At 51.3% G+C, this 15767-nt stretch overlaps 1 protein-coding gene across 1 annotated transcript; it reads left to right on the forward strand.

Annotated features, from left to right (window-relative positions):
- Window positions 1-327: 327 nt before the first annotated feature.
- On the forward strand, window positions 328-13928 carry GPR137C (G protein-coupled receptor 137C; the record flags this gene model as incomplete). The annotated part of the gene is made up of 7 exons (XM_082000985.1): window positions 328-684; window positions 8116-8159; window positions 8924-9152; window positions 11916-12065; window positions 12618-12740; window positions 12861-12976; window positions 13757-13928. 7 exons carry the CDS (start codon window positions 328-330, stop codon window positions 13926-13928), a joined length of 1191 nt encoding a protein of 396 aa, XP_081857111.1.
- Between the last annotated feature and the right edge of the window lie 1839 nt (window positions 13929-15767).

Below are 15767 nucleotides of genomic sequence, written 5' to 3' on the forward strand. Positions count from 1 at the left end.
GGGCGGCTGTGAGTGACAGGCGGCGACGACCACTCGGCGCGGCGGATGGGCGCGGTGGGGGCGGGCCGGCGGGGAACCAATGGGGAGCGCGCGCTGTCAGGAGCGAGCGCCTCAAATAATCGGGCTCAGCTGATTGTCCCCGGCAGAGAGTTGTTTGGCGGCGGGCGGGAGCGCGGCGCAGCCAGGAGGGCGGGCGAGAGGAGGAAGAAGAGGAGGCGGGAGGGGGGGGGGCTCCCCTTTGTTGCATGGGGGTGTCCAGCCGGGGCTGAGGGGCGGGGTGGGGCGGTTCGCGGCGACCGTCGGCGGGCCGTTGCCTCCCGCTGCCCCATGAGCGCGACGACGGCGGCGGCGGCGGCCCTGGCTGAGGGGGCCGCCGTGCCCTACGCGGTGGAGCTGGGGCTGACCGTGCTCCACACGGCGCTCTACGCCGCCCTCTTCCTCTTCGCCTACCTGCAGCTCTGGCTGCTCCTCTACTACCGGGAGCGGCGGCTGAGCTACCACACGCTCTGCCTCTTCCTCTGCCTGCTCTGGGCAGCCCTCAGGACCACCCTCTTCTCCTTCTACCTGCAGAACTCCCTGCAGGCCCTCCGCCTCCAGCAGCCCTTCGCCCACTGGCTCCTCTACTGCCTGCCCGGCTGCTTGCTCTTCTCCAGCCTCTGCCTCCTCAACCTTTATTTCGCTGAGGTAAGTTTTTTTTTTTCTCTGGGACAACCCCAACACCACCACCAAACCCTCAGGACGCCAGGGCTAAAGCCTCTCTTCAGCCTCCCCCCTTAAACTTGGAGGGGCACAGAGGTATGCCCTGAAGCTTTGGGGTGAGATCGGGGGGTGTGGGGGTGTGCCCTGACCAGGCTCGGTGGGAGAGGGTGCTCAGAGGTCTGCCCTCAATGTAGGTTTCGGGCGGCTTGGGGAGACGCAGGGGTATGCCCTGAATCCAGGCTTGGGGGGAGGCACGGAGACGGTGCCCTCAATCCAGGCTTGGGGGTGGGGAGGCATGGGGGGGGGGGGTGTGAGCAAAAACTGTGCCCGGAATCCTCGCATCGGGGCCGTGGGGTGCAGGGGTGCACCTCGAATGCGGACCCCGTGGGGTGGCACGGGAAGGGGGAGACAGGCATGTGCCCTGAATCTGGGGTTGGGGGGGTACAGAGATGTTCCCTGCTCCCGGGTGGGGCTTTCCCTCTTTGCAACCCTAGGAGGGGTGGCAGTGCCACGGGGGGCGGCTTGGAGGACTGTTTTGCATCTTTTTTTAAATTGATTCCCCTTCTCTAAAGGGGACCACAAAGTGGCAGCAAGCAGGGGCTGCTCTGGCCTGGAGTGATGCCAACCATTACGTCACCAGCTAGAGCCTCTTCTGCTATTGTTGCTGCGCTCCCTCCTTCTCTCCATCTCTCAGCTCCACTGTGAACTGGGCTTGTTGTTCTGCAGCTTGTTGTCAGACAAAAACCCTGATATCCCTCTGCCTCCCCAGACAACAGCCTGAGGTTGGAGAGGTGGGCCCCTTCCTAGCACAATGACCGCTACTGGGACAGTGCGGAGCTGCTTGTTGTTGTTGCTGAGCTGTATTCCTCCTTTTCTGTGTTTCCCATCACTTGTTTTGTGATTATTTTTTTAATCCTCCTTTCTCTAGTCCTTTCACTTGTCTTTGTCTCTTAAAACATTGGCTCTTCCCTTCCTCCTCTCAATATTTCGTTTCTGCTCCAGTTTCTCGTGAGCAGCCCTTTGCTTGCCTGCCTTCCAGTTTGGTGACTTGTTTCATAAATAGGCACTACTTTCCTTCTAGCTTTGTTGTTCAGATTCTTTGCTCTGCAGCTCTCAGCTGTTTGCCAGCCTCACAAAGGAATCGCTAACACACAGCGAAACCGCTCCATCGCTCCGATGTGTCACCAATGGGAGTTATGATTTCATTTTCCCGAGGACATCAACATTCACATGATAATGTGAGACTTGGAGCAATTGGGTTGTTCAGCTGTTTTGGTTCTTCCCCCCCCTCTGACACAAGCACTTGGAAGCTGGGGTAAAAAGCTGTCGGTGTTAGATATGCTGCTGATCAAGTGGCAGCAAAATAACAAATGGTGCATAGTGTGCATAATCCATCTTGTCTGTTAAAGGAAGCCTGACCTACCAATTGCTCCAACCAGTAGGTGTTTGTGTGTTCCTTGAAAATCAAACTGAGGAAGGGATCCCATGTTCTGGTGCCACAAAGTGGCTGGATTTCTGTTTTCCTCCAAGTCACTGGACTTGACAGCAGATTTGCATCTTTATGGGCTTGTTAAAAGGCTCCTTTAAAGAACAGTAGAGTAAATTCAAATAGGTACTTAGGCTTCCCTTCTTCCCACAATATCTGTTTTTTCAGTGGCCTCTGGCTGAATATACCCCATTTCTTTCTCCTTGAAGACCTAGAGCCAAGGGAAATCCTGTCCAAGGAAATAAGACCTTGGAATCTAGAGTGTGGAAGCATAAAATGACTTATTAAAATGGGTACGCATGCCTAATTACAGAGAGGGTCTGACACTTGGCTGTCACAAGCAGAACGGGTGTCCAGCACCTTGTGGTAGTTGTGGATGATCGTATGGTGGTGGTAGGTAGCGAAGCCTGCAGCTCCAGAGGTTTGGAGAAAGAGTGTAGCTAGATGGACAGGAAGCTTCAGTGCTTTTCTGGCTTCCATTTTAACAAAAGAAATGAGTAGTGATATTTTGCCTCCTCTCCTTGGGGAACAGGCTGATAAAACTGGTGCACCCTTCTCTTGGCAGAAAGGTGCCGTGTGCTGGTAGCTGAGATGTGCCTGGCTTGGCTGTGTTCAGTGCTTCTCTTAAAGCACAGGAGGAGTTGTGTTAAGGGGGCCTAGGGTGTAATTAAACAAGAGGAAGGGGAGAAGCTATGGTGGAACCACAGCAGTTTAGCTGAAGTGGCTCAAGATCTAGAGGTGACTGGTATGTCTACTGGTGTGACTTCAAGCAGAACCTGCTGTGCAGGGCCTATCAGTTCCAAATTCTTAAGGGCCGGTTGGTAGCAGCCTGTAGAAGGGCATTGGGCTTCTGCTACTCTGGGGATGGCATCTTGGTCTGAGATGTCCTCAGGTAAAAGCACAGGCTGCTTCTGTGCTGAAGGCCTGGCTGTCTTTGTACTTAGGGCCTCCTTTGTGGAGATGCTGGGGAAACGGCATCTGTCTAAGCAGTGGAAGAAAATGTGGCCTGTGCTGTGTTATTTGAGCTAATCTTGCTTGATTTACGTAGCTCCTCAGGCTATGTACAAGCTGAGGATAGAATGGTGCTGGGTGGGGGAAGAGCTCCAGGAAACAACAAATGCCCATGGAGGGCTAGCATTATTTTGTACTCCAGGCTGTTCTGGGGCTGAAATTCAAACTCATGAAACTGCCTAGTGTTCTTCCTGTCTGTGGAGAGAAGCTATCCTATTCCTATCCCCTCTTGGCCTCTGAGATTCCTGAGGGGACATGGAGGCTTGACAAAATGCGTGTGGAATGTTTATTTGGTGGTGACAGTTTCTTTTTGTTACTGCTTTATTTCCACCTGGAAGGTGTAATACTGTTTGCTTGGGAGTGTTTCTTCCTTTCTGTTTCAGCTTGTAACAGAATGAGTTCCTTTCCAGGAAATCTGAAGTTCACAGTACATCAGGTCAGAATTCCTCAGATCCACTCCCAATCTTGCCTCAAACAGGCAGAATAATGGCTCAGATAATCAGCTCGGGGTGCTTCCCTGCCTTGCTTTTGGAATAGCTCCTCTGCTGCCAGCTAGACATCTGCTTGAGTAATGCTACCTTTCCCAAGAGTCTGCCAGTTCCTGCTTTCCCCCAGGGTCACTGTCAGGAGCACAGTACATGGAAATGTAGCCACAACAACCTCCATCTTGACCCTTTCAAAGACCTTCTTGAGCACTTTGCATCCTGGTCTCACTTGGGAGTCAGCAACAATGAGTAAGGCCTTCTGCTGGAGTGGTGAGGCTCTGACGGGCTGCTCTGCCAGACTGGTGTGGCCATAACCCTTAACCTGTCTGGGTTTCTTTAAGTGCTCCATCTGATGAGATGACATCAGCCTCTTTCATCCCTTGCTGCTCTAATTGCGCTGGAGCAGACGTGCATGGAAAGAGCATCCAGCCTGGGAGCCATTTGTCCTTGCTGTCCTGTATCTTCCTGCCTTCTCATATGGAAAACTGGAAAAGCTCCATCCATTCTTGCATTCTTCCACCTTTTTTGTCTAGCAGACACCTAGCATGTGTCCTCTGCCTCTGAGGGACAGTTGGAAAGGGGACGCTTAGACTCCAAACTGCTCCATCCCTTTGATTCCCATGGGCTCCACGGTTCCTGAATGAACTGGTGGACATGCCAGCAACCAGCTATTCTAGAAGATCACGGGACATGCACGTTGTACCCTGTGTTCATGATGGCATAGGATGATCTCGGTATTAGTGGGGATGGTGAAAAATCCTCCTCACAGATAGTTCTAACTTCTTCTCGGAGGGGCAGGTGGGGGCTTGAACACTTGTTATGGGGTGTAGTCCGAAAACAGTCTATGCTCTGCTCTGATGCTTGCTGCTGAATGACTGTGGTGAGAGAAAGAATCTCTGTGGATGCTCTTGCAACTGAGAGGGCTGTGGTCATGTCAAGGCAGAGCATGGTTATGTCTTATATCTTGAGAGCCCAAACTCATGATTTCTTTATGGAGCAAAAGAGACTTTGATTCCATCAGACAATGCCAAGTTTCTGGCTCTCCTGGGTCTGTCATATCTGCTGTGAGTGGCTGTACCAAAACCAAGCTGAAGTGCTACCTGAGGCTCAATGTTAGGGCTAAGGTCCTGGCTTGTACAGGTACTGACAGTGGTCTTTAGAGCTGTCTGTGGGATATGGTGTCTGTCACTTACCTTCTCTTGGCAGCTGTGATACCTCTAGTACACCTTCTAAGGGTGAATCTTAAACAATGCTCTGAGAACATACCCTTGGCAAATTCACTTTCTGGGCTCAGTGATGTGAGCAAGCTATTCACTTGTGTGAAATATAGCCAGTCATCACAAAAACAGAAGCCTCCAGCATTCTGGAGGGGGACTTTGAGGTCTGTAGCTCTTCTTGGCTTCACCTTCTTCCCAAGTCTCTGGTTGATGTGAAGTGCTCAAAGGACTTGTGGCTTCAGAAAGACAACTGAGTATTGCCTAACTGTTATAAAAGGCTTACTTAGGAGTAAATGTTCTCAGTCCTGCTGCTCTGGGCTAGTGGAGACCTCTGTTCCTTGTTTTCAGCAGGCAACTGCATGACTTCCGGGACTGGCCTCTTAGCTAGGGACTGAAGGAACTGTTCTGTTTGCAAGGGTTGCTACTAGCAACTTGGTGTAATGCACCTGTTTGAGGGCAGGGGTCTGTATTTCCTATGTTTATGAAGAACAGGAGTATTCCTGAGCTCTCTGTACTGGCTTCTTCACGGCAGAACCCTCTACATCAGCTGTCCTTGGGCTTTGAAGGCAGCAGAGAGAGTCCAGTGCTGAAAGCCTTTGCAAGGTTGTCTCCAGGATAAAAACGCAAAGGTGCACTGTGAACGTTGCTGGTGTCACCTGCTGGCCCAGGCCCTATGAAGAAAAAGCAACCTTCAGATGAGTTATCGTGTCTTAACTAAAACCCCTGTAAACTGAGCGATGCCTGTCCTTTTCCTGAAGTTATAGGACTAAATAGCTGGGGGCTTATAAAAGTGTAAGGCTGGTGCCATGGTCTCCTTCTGCTTTTAGTGGCAGCAGTCCAAGCCTAAGTCTCAGGTTGTCATTGCACTCTTAACCCTGGGACAGCTTTGTGTCCCTTAGTCCCCAGGGCTCAGGGCTGCAGGGGAGAGTCTTGGGAGACTCTTGCACAGGGCAGCTGTGGTAGCCAGCATCTTTCTGTTAGGCAGTGGCATTCCTCCCCTCAACTGAGGGGCTGTTTTCACCCAGGGTGATCATCTGGAATACAAGCCAGGGACCCTGCACTGCTGTTCAGAAGCTCTTCTGGGAGTTGCAGCACAAGTACAAATACCTCAGATGGATTCCCATGCTGCCTGAATGGGTGCTGAACCAAGAGGTTTCCCAGCTGCATGTCCTTGATGTCTGTTTTGACACTCCCAAAGTGCTTGAATGTGGCCTCCAGGCAAACTAAAGACAGAGGAGGACTCAAGGATTCTTCTGTTTTGAAGTCATGACATGGTCCTTCCAAGGCCCAGGTTTCCTGTAACTCAGATGAGCTTTGGGACTCAGAGTGGATTATGCCACACTTCTGTACTTCTCTGGGCTGGTATAGACCAGGACAACAGGGTAGAGGCCTTCAGAGACTGCTGATAGTACTGTGCCCCTCAGCCATGGGGCTGGATACCTCCCTCTGCTGAAGTACTGTGGCTTGCTCCCCACTAAGTGCTTCTTGAGTTCATCCTCCCTTGGACTGGGGGAGAGGAGCCAGACAGTGAAACTGGCTCTCAGAACAGGGTTGCTGAAGCTGTCTGATGCCCTATAGGAGGGCTTTCAAATGCTGGAAGCTACTACAATGGATCAGACAACCCTCAAATCCTGAAATGTCTCTGGAAATCCTGTTGGCGGGAGCCTGACTTCTGAAGCTTCAGAGTGCTGACTGGCAGGCAGGAGCCAAGAAATCCCATCAGAAAAAAAGCTGACGAAGGGTGCTGGGTAAGAGATGAGTGATCCTTCACTGCAGCCACAGTCTGGAAGCTGACAGGGAGGACTCCTTGCAGAAGCAGTAAAACTAAACCTCCAGACCTGTGCAGTGATCCTGCAGCGGTCCTGTGCTGACCCCACAAGTACACGTCTGCTGGCTCTGGGTAGATGGCTCTCTACCTCTTCCCAACTTCCTTTGAAGTCTCCAGTCAGGACACAAGCTTTGTCTGAAGCTGTGACCTCAGCTCTGGGATCTTTCCTGGTGGGATCTGTACCAGGATCTGCATTTTTCACAGGACAAAACCCAGTTCCTGCCATGGCTGTGCTGAATTGGTGTGTGACAAGTAAGCTCCGTATAGCTCTAGCAGCATGCTCCTGTCCTGCTGCTTGTCCTGACCATGTGTGAGGCTGCTTGCAGCAGGACCACTGTGCTCACATCTGAGCTGTGATTTGGGAGTTTCTGCAGCTTCCTAAACTGTCCATACTTCCTTAGGCTGGAAGTCCTGCCCCTGTAGGCTTCAGCAGGAGCCACCGTCCAGCCCAAAGGGACGTGGAAGCTTGTCTGCCGTATTGGAATGAGTGCTGTAGGGCTGCCTGAGTGTGAGCTGATGGTTCCCTTCCAGCTTTCCCAACCCACACGGCTGGGGTGCAGGCATGGATTCAGGCCCTTGCAGTCTGAGGAGAGGCTTGTGAGCCTTTGCTTTGAAGCACTGGTCCTTCTTGTGCAACTTTCAGCTTCAGTCTCCTAATCCATGGTGTGGTGAGGAGATTCACAGAACCCAGATCCACTCTTGAACAGTGTGTGTGGCTTTGAAGAGGGAAACAGTCTGTAAATGACTGACACCTAATAACACTTGTCCATTGAGTGTGCCATGCAACTTGGTAGGTAGGGCCTTCTACATCTGGAGGACTTCCTACCATTTCAGAGTTACTTTTCAGCTGTATTTGGCCTACAAACATCTTCAGGGTGGAGGAGCTGTGAGCTCCAAATACTTATTACAGCTTGTGGGTCCATAATCCAGTACCAGAGGGCTATTTTAGATCGGCTATTTTAGATCAGCTATTTGTCTTGCTGAAGCAACCTTCTCTAACAGGCGAATCTAGCATGATTGAGGGCCTAAAATATGCAGCATAGAACACTGGGCAAAGTAGATGTATTTTTGAATAATCTTGGTGACCTCGGAGTGCTAAACTCCCCGCTTTTCTTGAAGTCCTTAGGTGCGGTGTTAAAGTCCTGTCACATATGGGATATTAAATATGTTTATGCCTATTGAACACCTACATTTGGGCTTGGCTTTTGTACAAAAAAGAATACCCATCTTTCTTGCAAGTGGGTCCAGTGCAAGACTTGGTGCTAATAGATAATCTAGAGTCTTTCAAGATGTCCAACTGGATGCTGGCTCCCCTGTCATATGTATCTTCACTAAGCTTAGAGAACTGCAGGTCATGTGAAGTAATGCTGTTGCAAATCTTTCCCCTAGGTCATATTCAAAGTGAAATGTGCATCTGAATTCAACAAGTACAAGTAAGTGATACTTTTCTAACATTACCTTCAAAGCTGGCTTAAGGTGAACTCAGGCTGCAGTGTTAGGAATGGGAGCTTCAGACCCCAAAGACTGAACAGAGCGAATGCCATACCTAGCTGTGCTTTGACAAAGGATCAGTGTGGTGCCTCGGAGCAGGACTGGGAGCTTCAAGGGTACCAAGAAAGCTAAAGCATATGCTGCATGCCTCCATCCATGTCATCAAAGTCCCAGCACTGATGTTGCTAGCAAACTAGATGAACTCTTGAGCTCACTCTGAGCTGCCCCACCTCAGAAGAGATCTGCAGGATAAAGCTTGAGCAATAGGTGAGACCTGTGTTTGTGCAGCCCAGGTGCTTCCTAGCCATTTCCAGGGAAACCCACAATGGAAAATGAGAGCTCCAGTGGCTCTCAATAAAGAAGTTGCAGTGGTTGTGATGACTCATAGCTTATTGACTGAAGTTGATGCGGAGCTACAGCAACACTTAAAATCTGCAAGATAAGAACCTGACTGTCAGAAGATGAGTCTTGTAACTCATGACTACTTATACTGCTCATGCATTACGAGAGTGGCTTAAATACTCTGCAGATTTGGGCTGTCAGTATAACTGCTGAAACTTGCTGGCATGGTTGATCTTCATAGCAAGCAGAGCACTGGGTGTGCTGGGAGGTTCTCTTGCCTGATGACACAGGAGGGTCCTGCAGAATGAGCCCAGAATTGTCTGACTTGAACTCTATTTGTTTTTTCCTACCACCATTTCTCCAGGGTCCTGCTGTATCTGGGCTCCATATTTACCAGCGTCCTCTTCTTAGTTGTGAACTTAACTTGTGCAATGTTAATCCATGGTGAGGTGCCAGAGAACCAGCTGAGGTGGACAGTCCTTGCCCGTGCCCTAGTCAACGACAGCCTCTTCATCGTCTGTGCCATCTCGCTGGCTTGCTGCATGTGCAAACTAGGAAAGATGTCTTCAGCGAATGTCTACCTCGAGTCTAAGGTAGGTAAATGCCTTGTAAACAACACTAACTGCACAATCATCAGCTGGATTCTCAACTGGATCTGTGTGTGCTTACTCAGAGCAATGCTGTCCTGGTTGCACCTGAGCTACTCTTGCTCAAATACTCCTTCCAGTGTGGAGGTGGCAGCTCTTGGAGTCCTCCCTCCAGAAGGTGTGTGCATCTGCTGTAGGAATAAAGTGCCCTGCATGTTTTCGGGGGATACGTTGTCTGCAGCTTTGCTAGCACAACAGGAGACTGGTGAGCTGCTTATGCTTTTCAGGCTTAGAAGTGTAACTTAGGGTTTGACTGGAAGAGAGGGCTCTCTAAGAGCAGCAGATGCTGCAGTATGTTGTCGCTAAGGACAGTAGAGTCTGCAGCATATTGTTATTTCTGGCAGATGCATAAAAGTCCCTTGCAAAGAGGATTCCCCCAGCAGCCCAGCTTTAGCTGCCTGCTTGCTTGAGTTAGAGGCAGTGCTCACCTGTCCTGGATGGGATGAGCATCTTAGAAGGGGAGAGGTTGTAGGTCCTGCCCCAAGGCAGAAGGACAGCAGAGGGTCTGAACATACATGATTCTTCTCAAGCAGGTATGAAAGTGGATAAGCCACCAGCAATCTCATCTTAGTGTGGCAATAGGCTGCAATTAAGTGTACACTTGAGCTGTCTCCTCTTCCTCTGGGAAGCTGTATCACTCCTATCAAAGGCAGTGACTCCAGGGTGGGGACCTGGCTTGGTGAGAAGGGCAGACAGCCCTCTCTTGGTGAGCCTTGAAAGACCTGAGCACCTGAGCGTAGTCTGGCTCAGGGAAGCCAGCTGCCTGCCTCTGGTACTTTTGCACTACTGCCTTTTCCTGGCAGTAAAGCTCCTCACTTCTGAATTGCTGCTTTCCAGGTGTCAGAAGGTGGGGCTCTGGCCTCCTGCAGAGACCTTGTTTCCAATGTGCTCTCAATGAGGTGAATCTATATGGGCTTAAAGCACTGCAATGCCTGGCTTGGGGTGGAGGCTACCTGGAGCGTAGAGCTCCTGGAGGCTGTTGGATGCCTCTGTCCCCCGCTCTCAGGAAGAGGATGAAGAGGGTGACACAGGCTGCCTTGCAGCAGACGCTGCTACAAAGACATTCTGGATCAACACAGCTGCCTTGGCTGGAGGCATTTCCTTGTTCCTTTGCAGGCCATCTGCATGACCACTTAAAGTGGCTGTGGCCCATTGCTCCTTCTAGAAAGGGCAGCTGAGTGAAAGCTGAGAGGGCTGCCAGAGCTGTGCTGTCAAGGTTGAAGCTGAGGCCTTCTGTAGGAGAATTCTGGCTCTCTTAAGCAGCAGAGACCATCAGTGGTTGCCCAGAATCCAGGATGTGTGGGTCACAGGCAGCTGGGAGTGGCTGCCTAGCTGGCTCTTGTGATGGCTGTCCACAGAGGCCCCAGATTGCGGCTGGGTGATCTGAAGTGAGACAGGAGCCATGACTAAGCTGAGAACCTGCTCACATCCCTGCTTGCATGGGCCAGGTATCCAGCTCTGACTGGCTTTGGACACTGATTAACTTATCAAGTTCACCCAGCAGTAGTTTAGGGACGCAGTAACTTCCTCTAGTTACATGCCTGAGGCTGCTGGTGGGGCCTTGCTTTTGTACAACATGCTCCAGAGAAGCCTGCTCGTGGGTTGAATACGCAACCTGGCTGTCTGGTAAAGGTGTCTTGCATTCAAATGCTGTCTCCCTTCCCTGCCTTGGAGGCATCCCCTGACTTTGTGCTGTGGAGAAGCTGCAAAAATAGGGTGGGGATGAGCAGAAGGTTACACAAATGCCTGAAAAGGTTGCCCTGCCTCCTGAACTCCAGCTGTGAACCTTCTGACTCAAAGCAATGCAGTGAGGCTGGAGGGGCCGCTGTCTCCACTGAAGGTAGAAAGGTTTGAGCCATTTGACACTTGAGAAGGAGGCTGTGCTGTTGGACTGCTGCCAGACCCTATACTGTGGTCCTTGGCAGCTGGAAACTTGCTTCACTGGCCTTTCTGCCTCTTATTCTGCTGTCCTGAATACCAAGGGCTCAGCTAACACTGGTAGAACAGGCTGCGTTCTTGTGCTTCCATGGTGTCACGGGGACTTCTCCGTTAGCAGCACTTTCATGCTGACTCTTCCAAGGCAGTGTCTTGAGCAAGAGCTGTAAAGCTAGGAAAATAGAGCTAGTGTACCCATAGCTTGGATGTGGAGCAGGTCAATGAGATGAGCTTCCTGAGCAGATTATCTGCTTGAATACAAAGGCAAGTCAGCTGCTGAGATGTATTTGCCCACTTACTGACTTCCGCCATGTAGTGACTTGGTGGCTACCAGTAGCTATTAAAAGCTCATTCACCAGTGTGAATGAGCTGGTGGACACCTCTGCAGTGGAGTCTGATCAGGGTGTAGAAGCAGCAAGTTGATTTATTAATGGCTATTGGTTGGCCTTCTGGGGACTATCACAGAAAGGCAGTGGGTGGGATAGCATCTCCCTGGACCATCAGCCTGAAGCTGACTGGTAAGATCCTGAGAAGGACACTCCTGTGCCTCGAGTCTTCCTGATGACACTGGCTGTATAGCTCTGCTACTGCAGTGAACTCATGACACAAGAAAGCTCTTAACCAGCTCTGAATATTTTAGTAACAACATACAAATGTTCTAGGTCATTCTTGCCTGCACAGTTTCTCATGCATTTAAGGGCGGGGGGGAGGGTGTATGGAAATCCCAGCTCTGTAGGAAGGTCTGTATTAAAACCGTTTTTCTCCCTGTTCTAGGGAACATCTGTCTGCCAGGCTATTCTTGTGGGATCTGTAGTTGCTCTTCTGTATTCTTCAAGAGCTTGCTATAACCTGGTAGCTGTGGCCATATCTCCAGACAGTGTTCCTGGTCCTTTTAACTATGGCTGGGACAACCTTTCAGACAAGGTAGGTGTCTGTGGCCCTCAATCCAGAGCTAGTAAAGTGAAAGGTAGTTACTCTACTGTCCTGTGTGAGCATGTGTAGGGGAAAAGGGGGTTTATGTGGAGGTGGCTGTTTTGCTGGCTTTCTGCCTTCAGAAGCCCTGCTTTCTCTCTCCACCAGCACAAACCTGAATTTTCCTCTATCTGGCTACTTCTCCAGGAGGGACTCCCTGTTGTGCTCTTCAGTTTTAGCCTGCCAGCTCCTCTTTTTGGGGGAGAAGAGGAACAAGTCAACTAGAGCAGAAAAGCAATGCTTAATGTGTGGCTGTGTGCAAGGGAGACTTGTTGGTGTGGGGAGGGAGCTAAAAGTACCCTGGCAGCACACTGAAGAGAACTAGGTCACTAAAAACGGTAGCAGCAGTCAGGTAAGGGTCACTATCCTGGTTTAGGGACTTCTGCCTTCATAAGGGTTTCTCTGCATTCCTAGTTCTAAGCTGTGTGTTTTGTCCAGCTTTGGGAGCTGTGTAGCTCTGCTGATGGCTAGGACTATACAGAAACCTCTAACTTCTGTCCACAGGTGCATGTGGAAGTGAGCAGTGAAGAGTATGTGGTGTTTGGAGTGGTCCTTTTCCTCTGGGAGCTGGTGCCAACGACTTTTGTAGTGCTGTTCTTCCGGGCTCAGAGACTGAGTCAGAACTTGGTAGGCCTGAGCAAGCTGCTGTAGCTTGAGGACCCCAAGGTGCCTGGGGTGTGGGGGCAGACCTTTGGGAAGGCTGTCAGAAATACCTCGCTTCTGGCGTAACTCCTTTCTCTTTAACAGACTCCAGCAGGGATGGTCAACAGTCACAGTTACAGCTCCAGAGCCTACTTCTTTGACAATCCGAGGCGCTACGACAGCGATGATGACTTGTCACGGCTTGGGGCCAGAGAAGGAGGGTAAGCATTGTGTTGGGCAAGGGAAAGCACAGCTGCCATTCTGCTGTCCTGTGTGGAAGCAACAGAGCTCTTGGCTTCTGCTCTTAGGAAAAAATTTTGGTAGAAGAGGCAGCTTGGGCAAGGAGCCTTCTGAGTGAGCTTGTTTTTCTTCCTTTCTGCAGCTCACAAGGAGCTAGTTTTTAGACAGAAGCAACCAGCTCTGAGAGGTGGATATCACTGGGTGCTTACGGGTAGAAATATGCCGTGGCTACAGACAGGAGGCCTCACCCAGGAGGGCTGATCTTGCTAGGATCCTTCCTCTGCTTGAGGGGGCAGAGGGCTCTTAAATGACCTCCAGTGTGTCTCCACTGAGGAAAGAGGTGCTGAAGTCCTGTGAGGGACATGAGTTTTCTGGGAGCCAGCTGGGACAGAGCCTGGCAGGAACACCTGGTGTGGGGGAGAATGGTCAGGTATCCTCAGCAAAACTGTCAGGGGAAACCTGACAGCCTGTTCCTTGCTGCTCAGGGGTCTGAATTCCACCTGCCCAGGGGTGTAGTGGAGGGTTCAGAAGTTTGGGCTCTTCACAACCAATGTTGTAGGGCCTGGTGCTCTCCTCGTACCTGTTTTGTCAAAGCCAGGTTCCTTGGGGATATCATGCCTGCATGCTGTATCCAAGTCTGCAGAAGCAGGCCACCCTGATCAGCACTGGGAGCAGAAGGCTTTCCTAGCAGCAGAGGCTAGCTGCAGCCAAATTATTCATCTCTAAGAGTCCATGTCTGGTTTTTCTGTCTCTCCTCCCAGCTTGGCCACCCCTCAGTGCTCTGGCTGCTATGGGTCCCTGGCTGGGAACGACAGCTACACGGTGGGTCCCCATCTCAGCGGAACCGCTACAGACAGTGCCCCCTTGCTCTTTGCCGCAGGCGGCTCGGAGATGAATAATCACCATAGCTCATACCCTGCACCACAGAACTGAAGAGGCTGTGTGGTCCCTTTCTTCCCAGAAGTGGCATTCATGTATAGGATTGTAACCTGGTTTTCTCTTTCCTTCTTCCCCTGAAGCATCTAACTCATCAACACAAACATTCCACTACCTGCTGCAGCTGTAAGCAGGACTGAGCTTATGGCTGCAGGCAGTAAGCAAGAGAACTGTGACTTTAAGGTACCATGTAGCAAAGTGAAGCTGAACTCTCTGGAAGCTTTTTCTTGGTCTGGTCTTCAAGATGTTGGCAGCTAAATGCACCAGAGCTTCCTCACTAGAAAAGAAACATCAAATGCATATTTGCACTTTTATCTGCACACTTGGAAGGAACGAATCTCACTCAGACTGTGCTTAGTCTGAGACTGTTCTAGTTACTCTTTTAATTGCACATCCATAGCTGGGAGAGGCACTGTCTTCCTGCAAAGACATGTTCTGTGAAGTACTCTGCATCCTGACTCACTTGGGAGTGTGAAGCTCTGTCAACCAAGCGGGTTATGGGCAGGGCCTGCTGTGGTGAATGTTAAAGCATACTGTGCCATATTCGCACCCGGCAGGGCTGAGGCCTCGGGGCTGAGTGTGGTCTTGCTCTGCCTGCTGGTCCTTGTTTCACCCGATATGCTGAACCTAGCTGGGACTGAGGGTTCAAAGCATATCCTGGCAGAGGCCTGTGAGGGCGAGACCAAGTGCTCCTACTGGCATTAAGGTTGTAACCAACCTGCTCGCTCATGGCACAGGAAGAGGGCTGGCTTGGACTGTAGCTGCTGTCGAGTGAGGGGGCAAGACCTTATGGGCTGCTGCCTTCAGGGAAAGCTTAGAGCTGGAGCTGGCTCAGCAGGAGTGTGTGTGCAGGAACATGTGTGGCCCAAAGCATGTGTAAAACTAGGGCTGCTTTAACTGTCGGGTGGTGAGAGCAGTCCTGCTCCCCCTCTTCACCCGTGGTGGGGCTCCCTTTTCCCCCCTCAGTATTAAATTGCATTTAGTGGATAACCAGGAGTTTTAACCTGAAGTGAATGTGAACTGGTGGGGTCCCCACTGAGGTACAGGAGGTGTCTGCTTGTGGAGGCAGTGCCTGCTGCTGCAGAGAGAAGGGGCAGACACTGCAGCCATCTGGTCCCTGGGCTCCTTGCTCTCCCTTCCCCTGCCATGGGGCAGGACTGTGGGCCTGATGTCCTCCCGCTGCCCCTGTAGCTGTGTCAATAGGGCTCAGTGGTGTACATGGGGTTTGAGTGTGCCTGTGCCAGTCTGGGAGGAGGTTTCTCTGTCTCTTTGACCAAAATAGCCAAGTTTGACCTGGGCTATAGCTCCACTGGGCTCTTGGAGATGAGGCTTGATGTTATTCCTGGGTTGTCCCTGAGCCTGATGTGGGGATGAGCGAAGCAGCTTTGGACACAGGTTTGGAGGGAGGGTACTGGTCCAGGGAGGGCAGCTGCTCTGACCTCTGTCTAATGATGGCCTGAACTGGAACTGCTTTTAACCTACCTAGAGCTGCTCCTGCTGTTGAAGCACAAGTCTGATGAAGGATGCAGCTGGGGTGAAGGACTTACCTGTGCATGGAGCAGTACGGTGCTGCCTGGCTCTGGGATGCTGGGCTGGGCTCTGGTGCTGGAGGGACCCTGAGACAGCCTCAGTGTCCACAGCTGCCTGCGAGAGAAACCCCAAGCACTGGGACAGCCCCAGCCTTTCCTCACTGGCTGTGTGCTCACGAGTATGGCCTGGTCACCCCATTACCCACCTAGCTTGCACTGAGCTAGATGTCACTTGTCACACTGAGAACACCCTGTCCCTCTGTGTGGTTGCCTGTACTGGCTTGTGGGCCTCTCCCTGCTTCACTCT

The sequence above is a fragment of the Phaethon aethereus genome, assembly GCF_964289735.1.
Source record: "Phaethon aethereus genome assembly, chromosome: 5".
In the NCBI taxonomy this organism is placed as follows: domain Eukaryota; kingdom Metazoa; phylum Chordata; class Aves; order Phaethontiformes; family Phaethontidae; genus Phaethon; species Phaethon aethereus.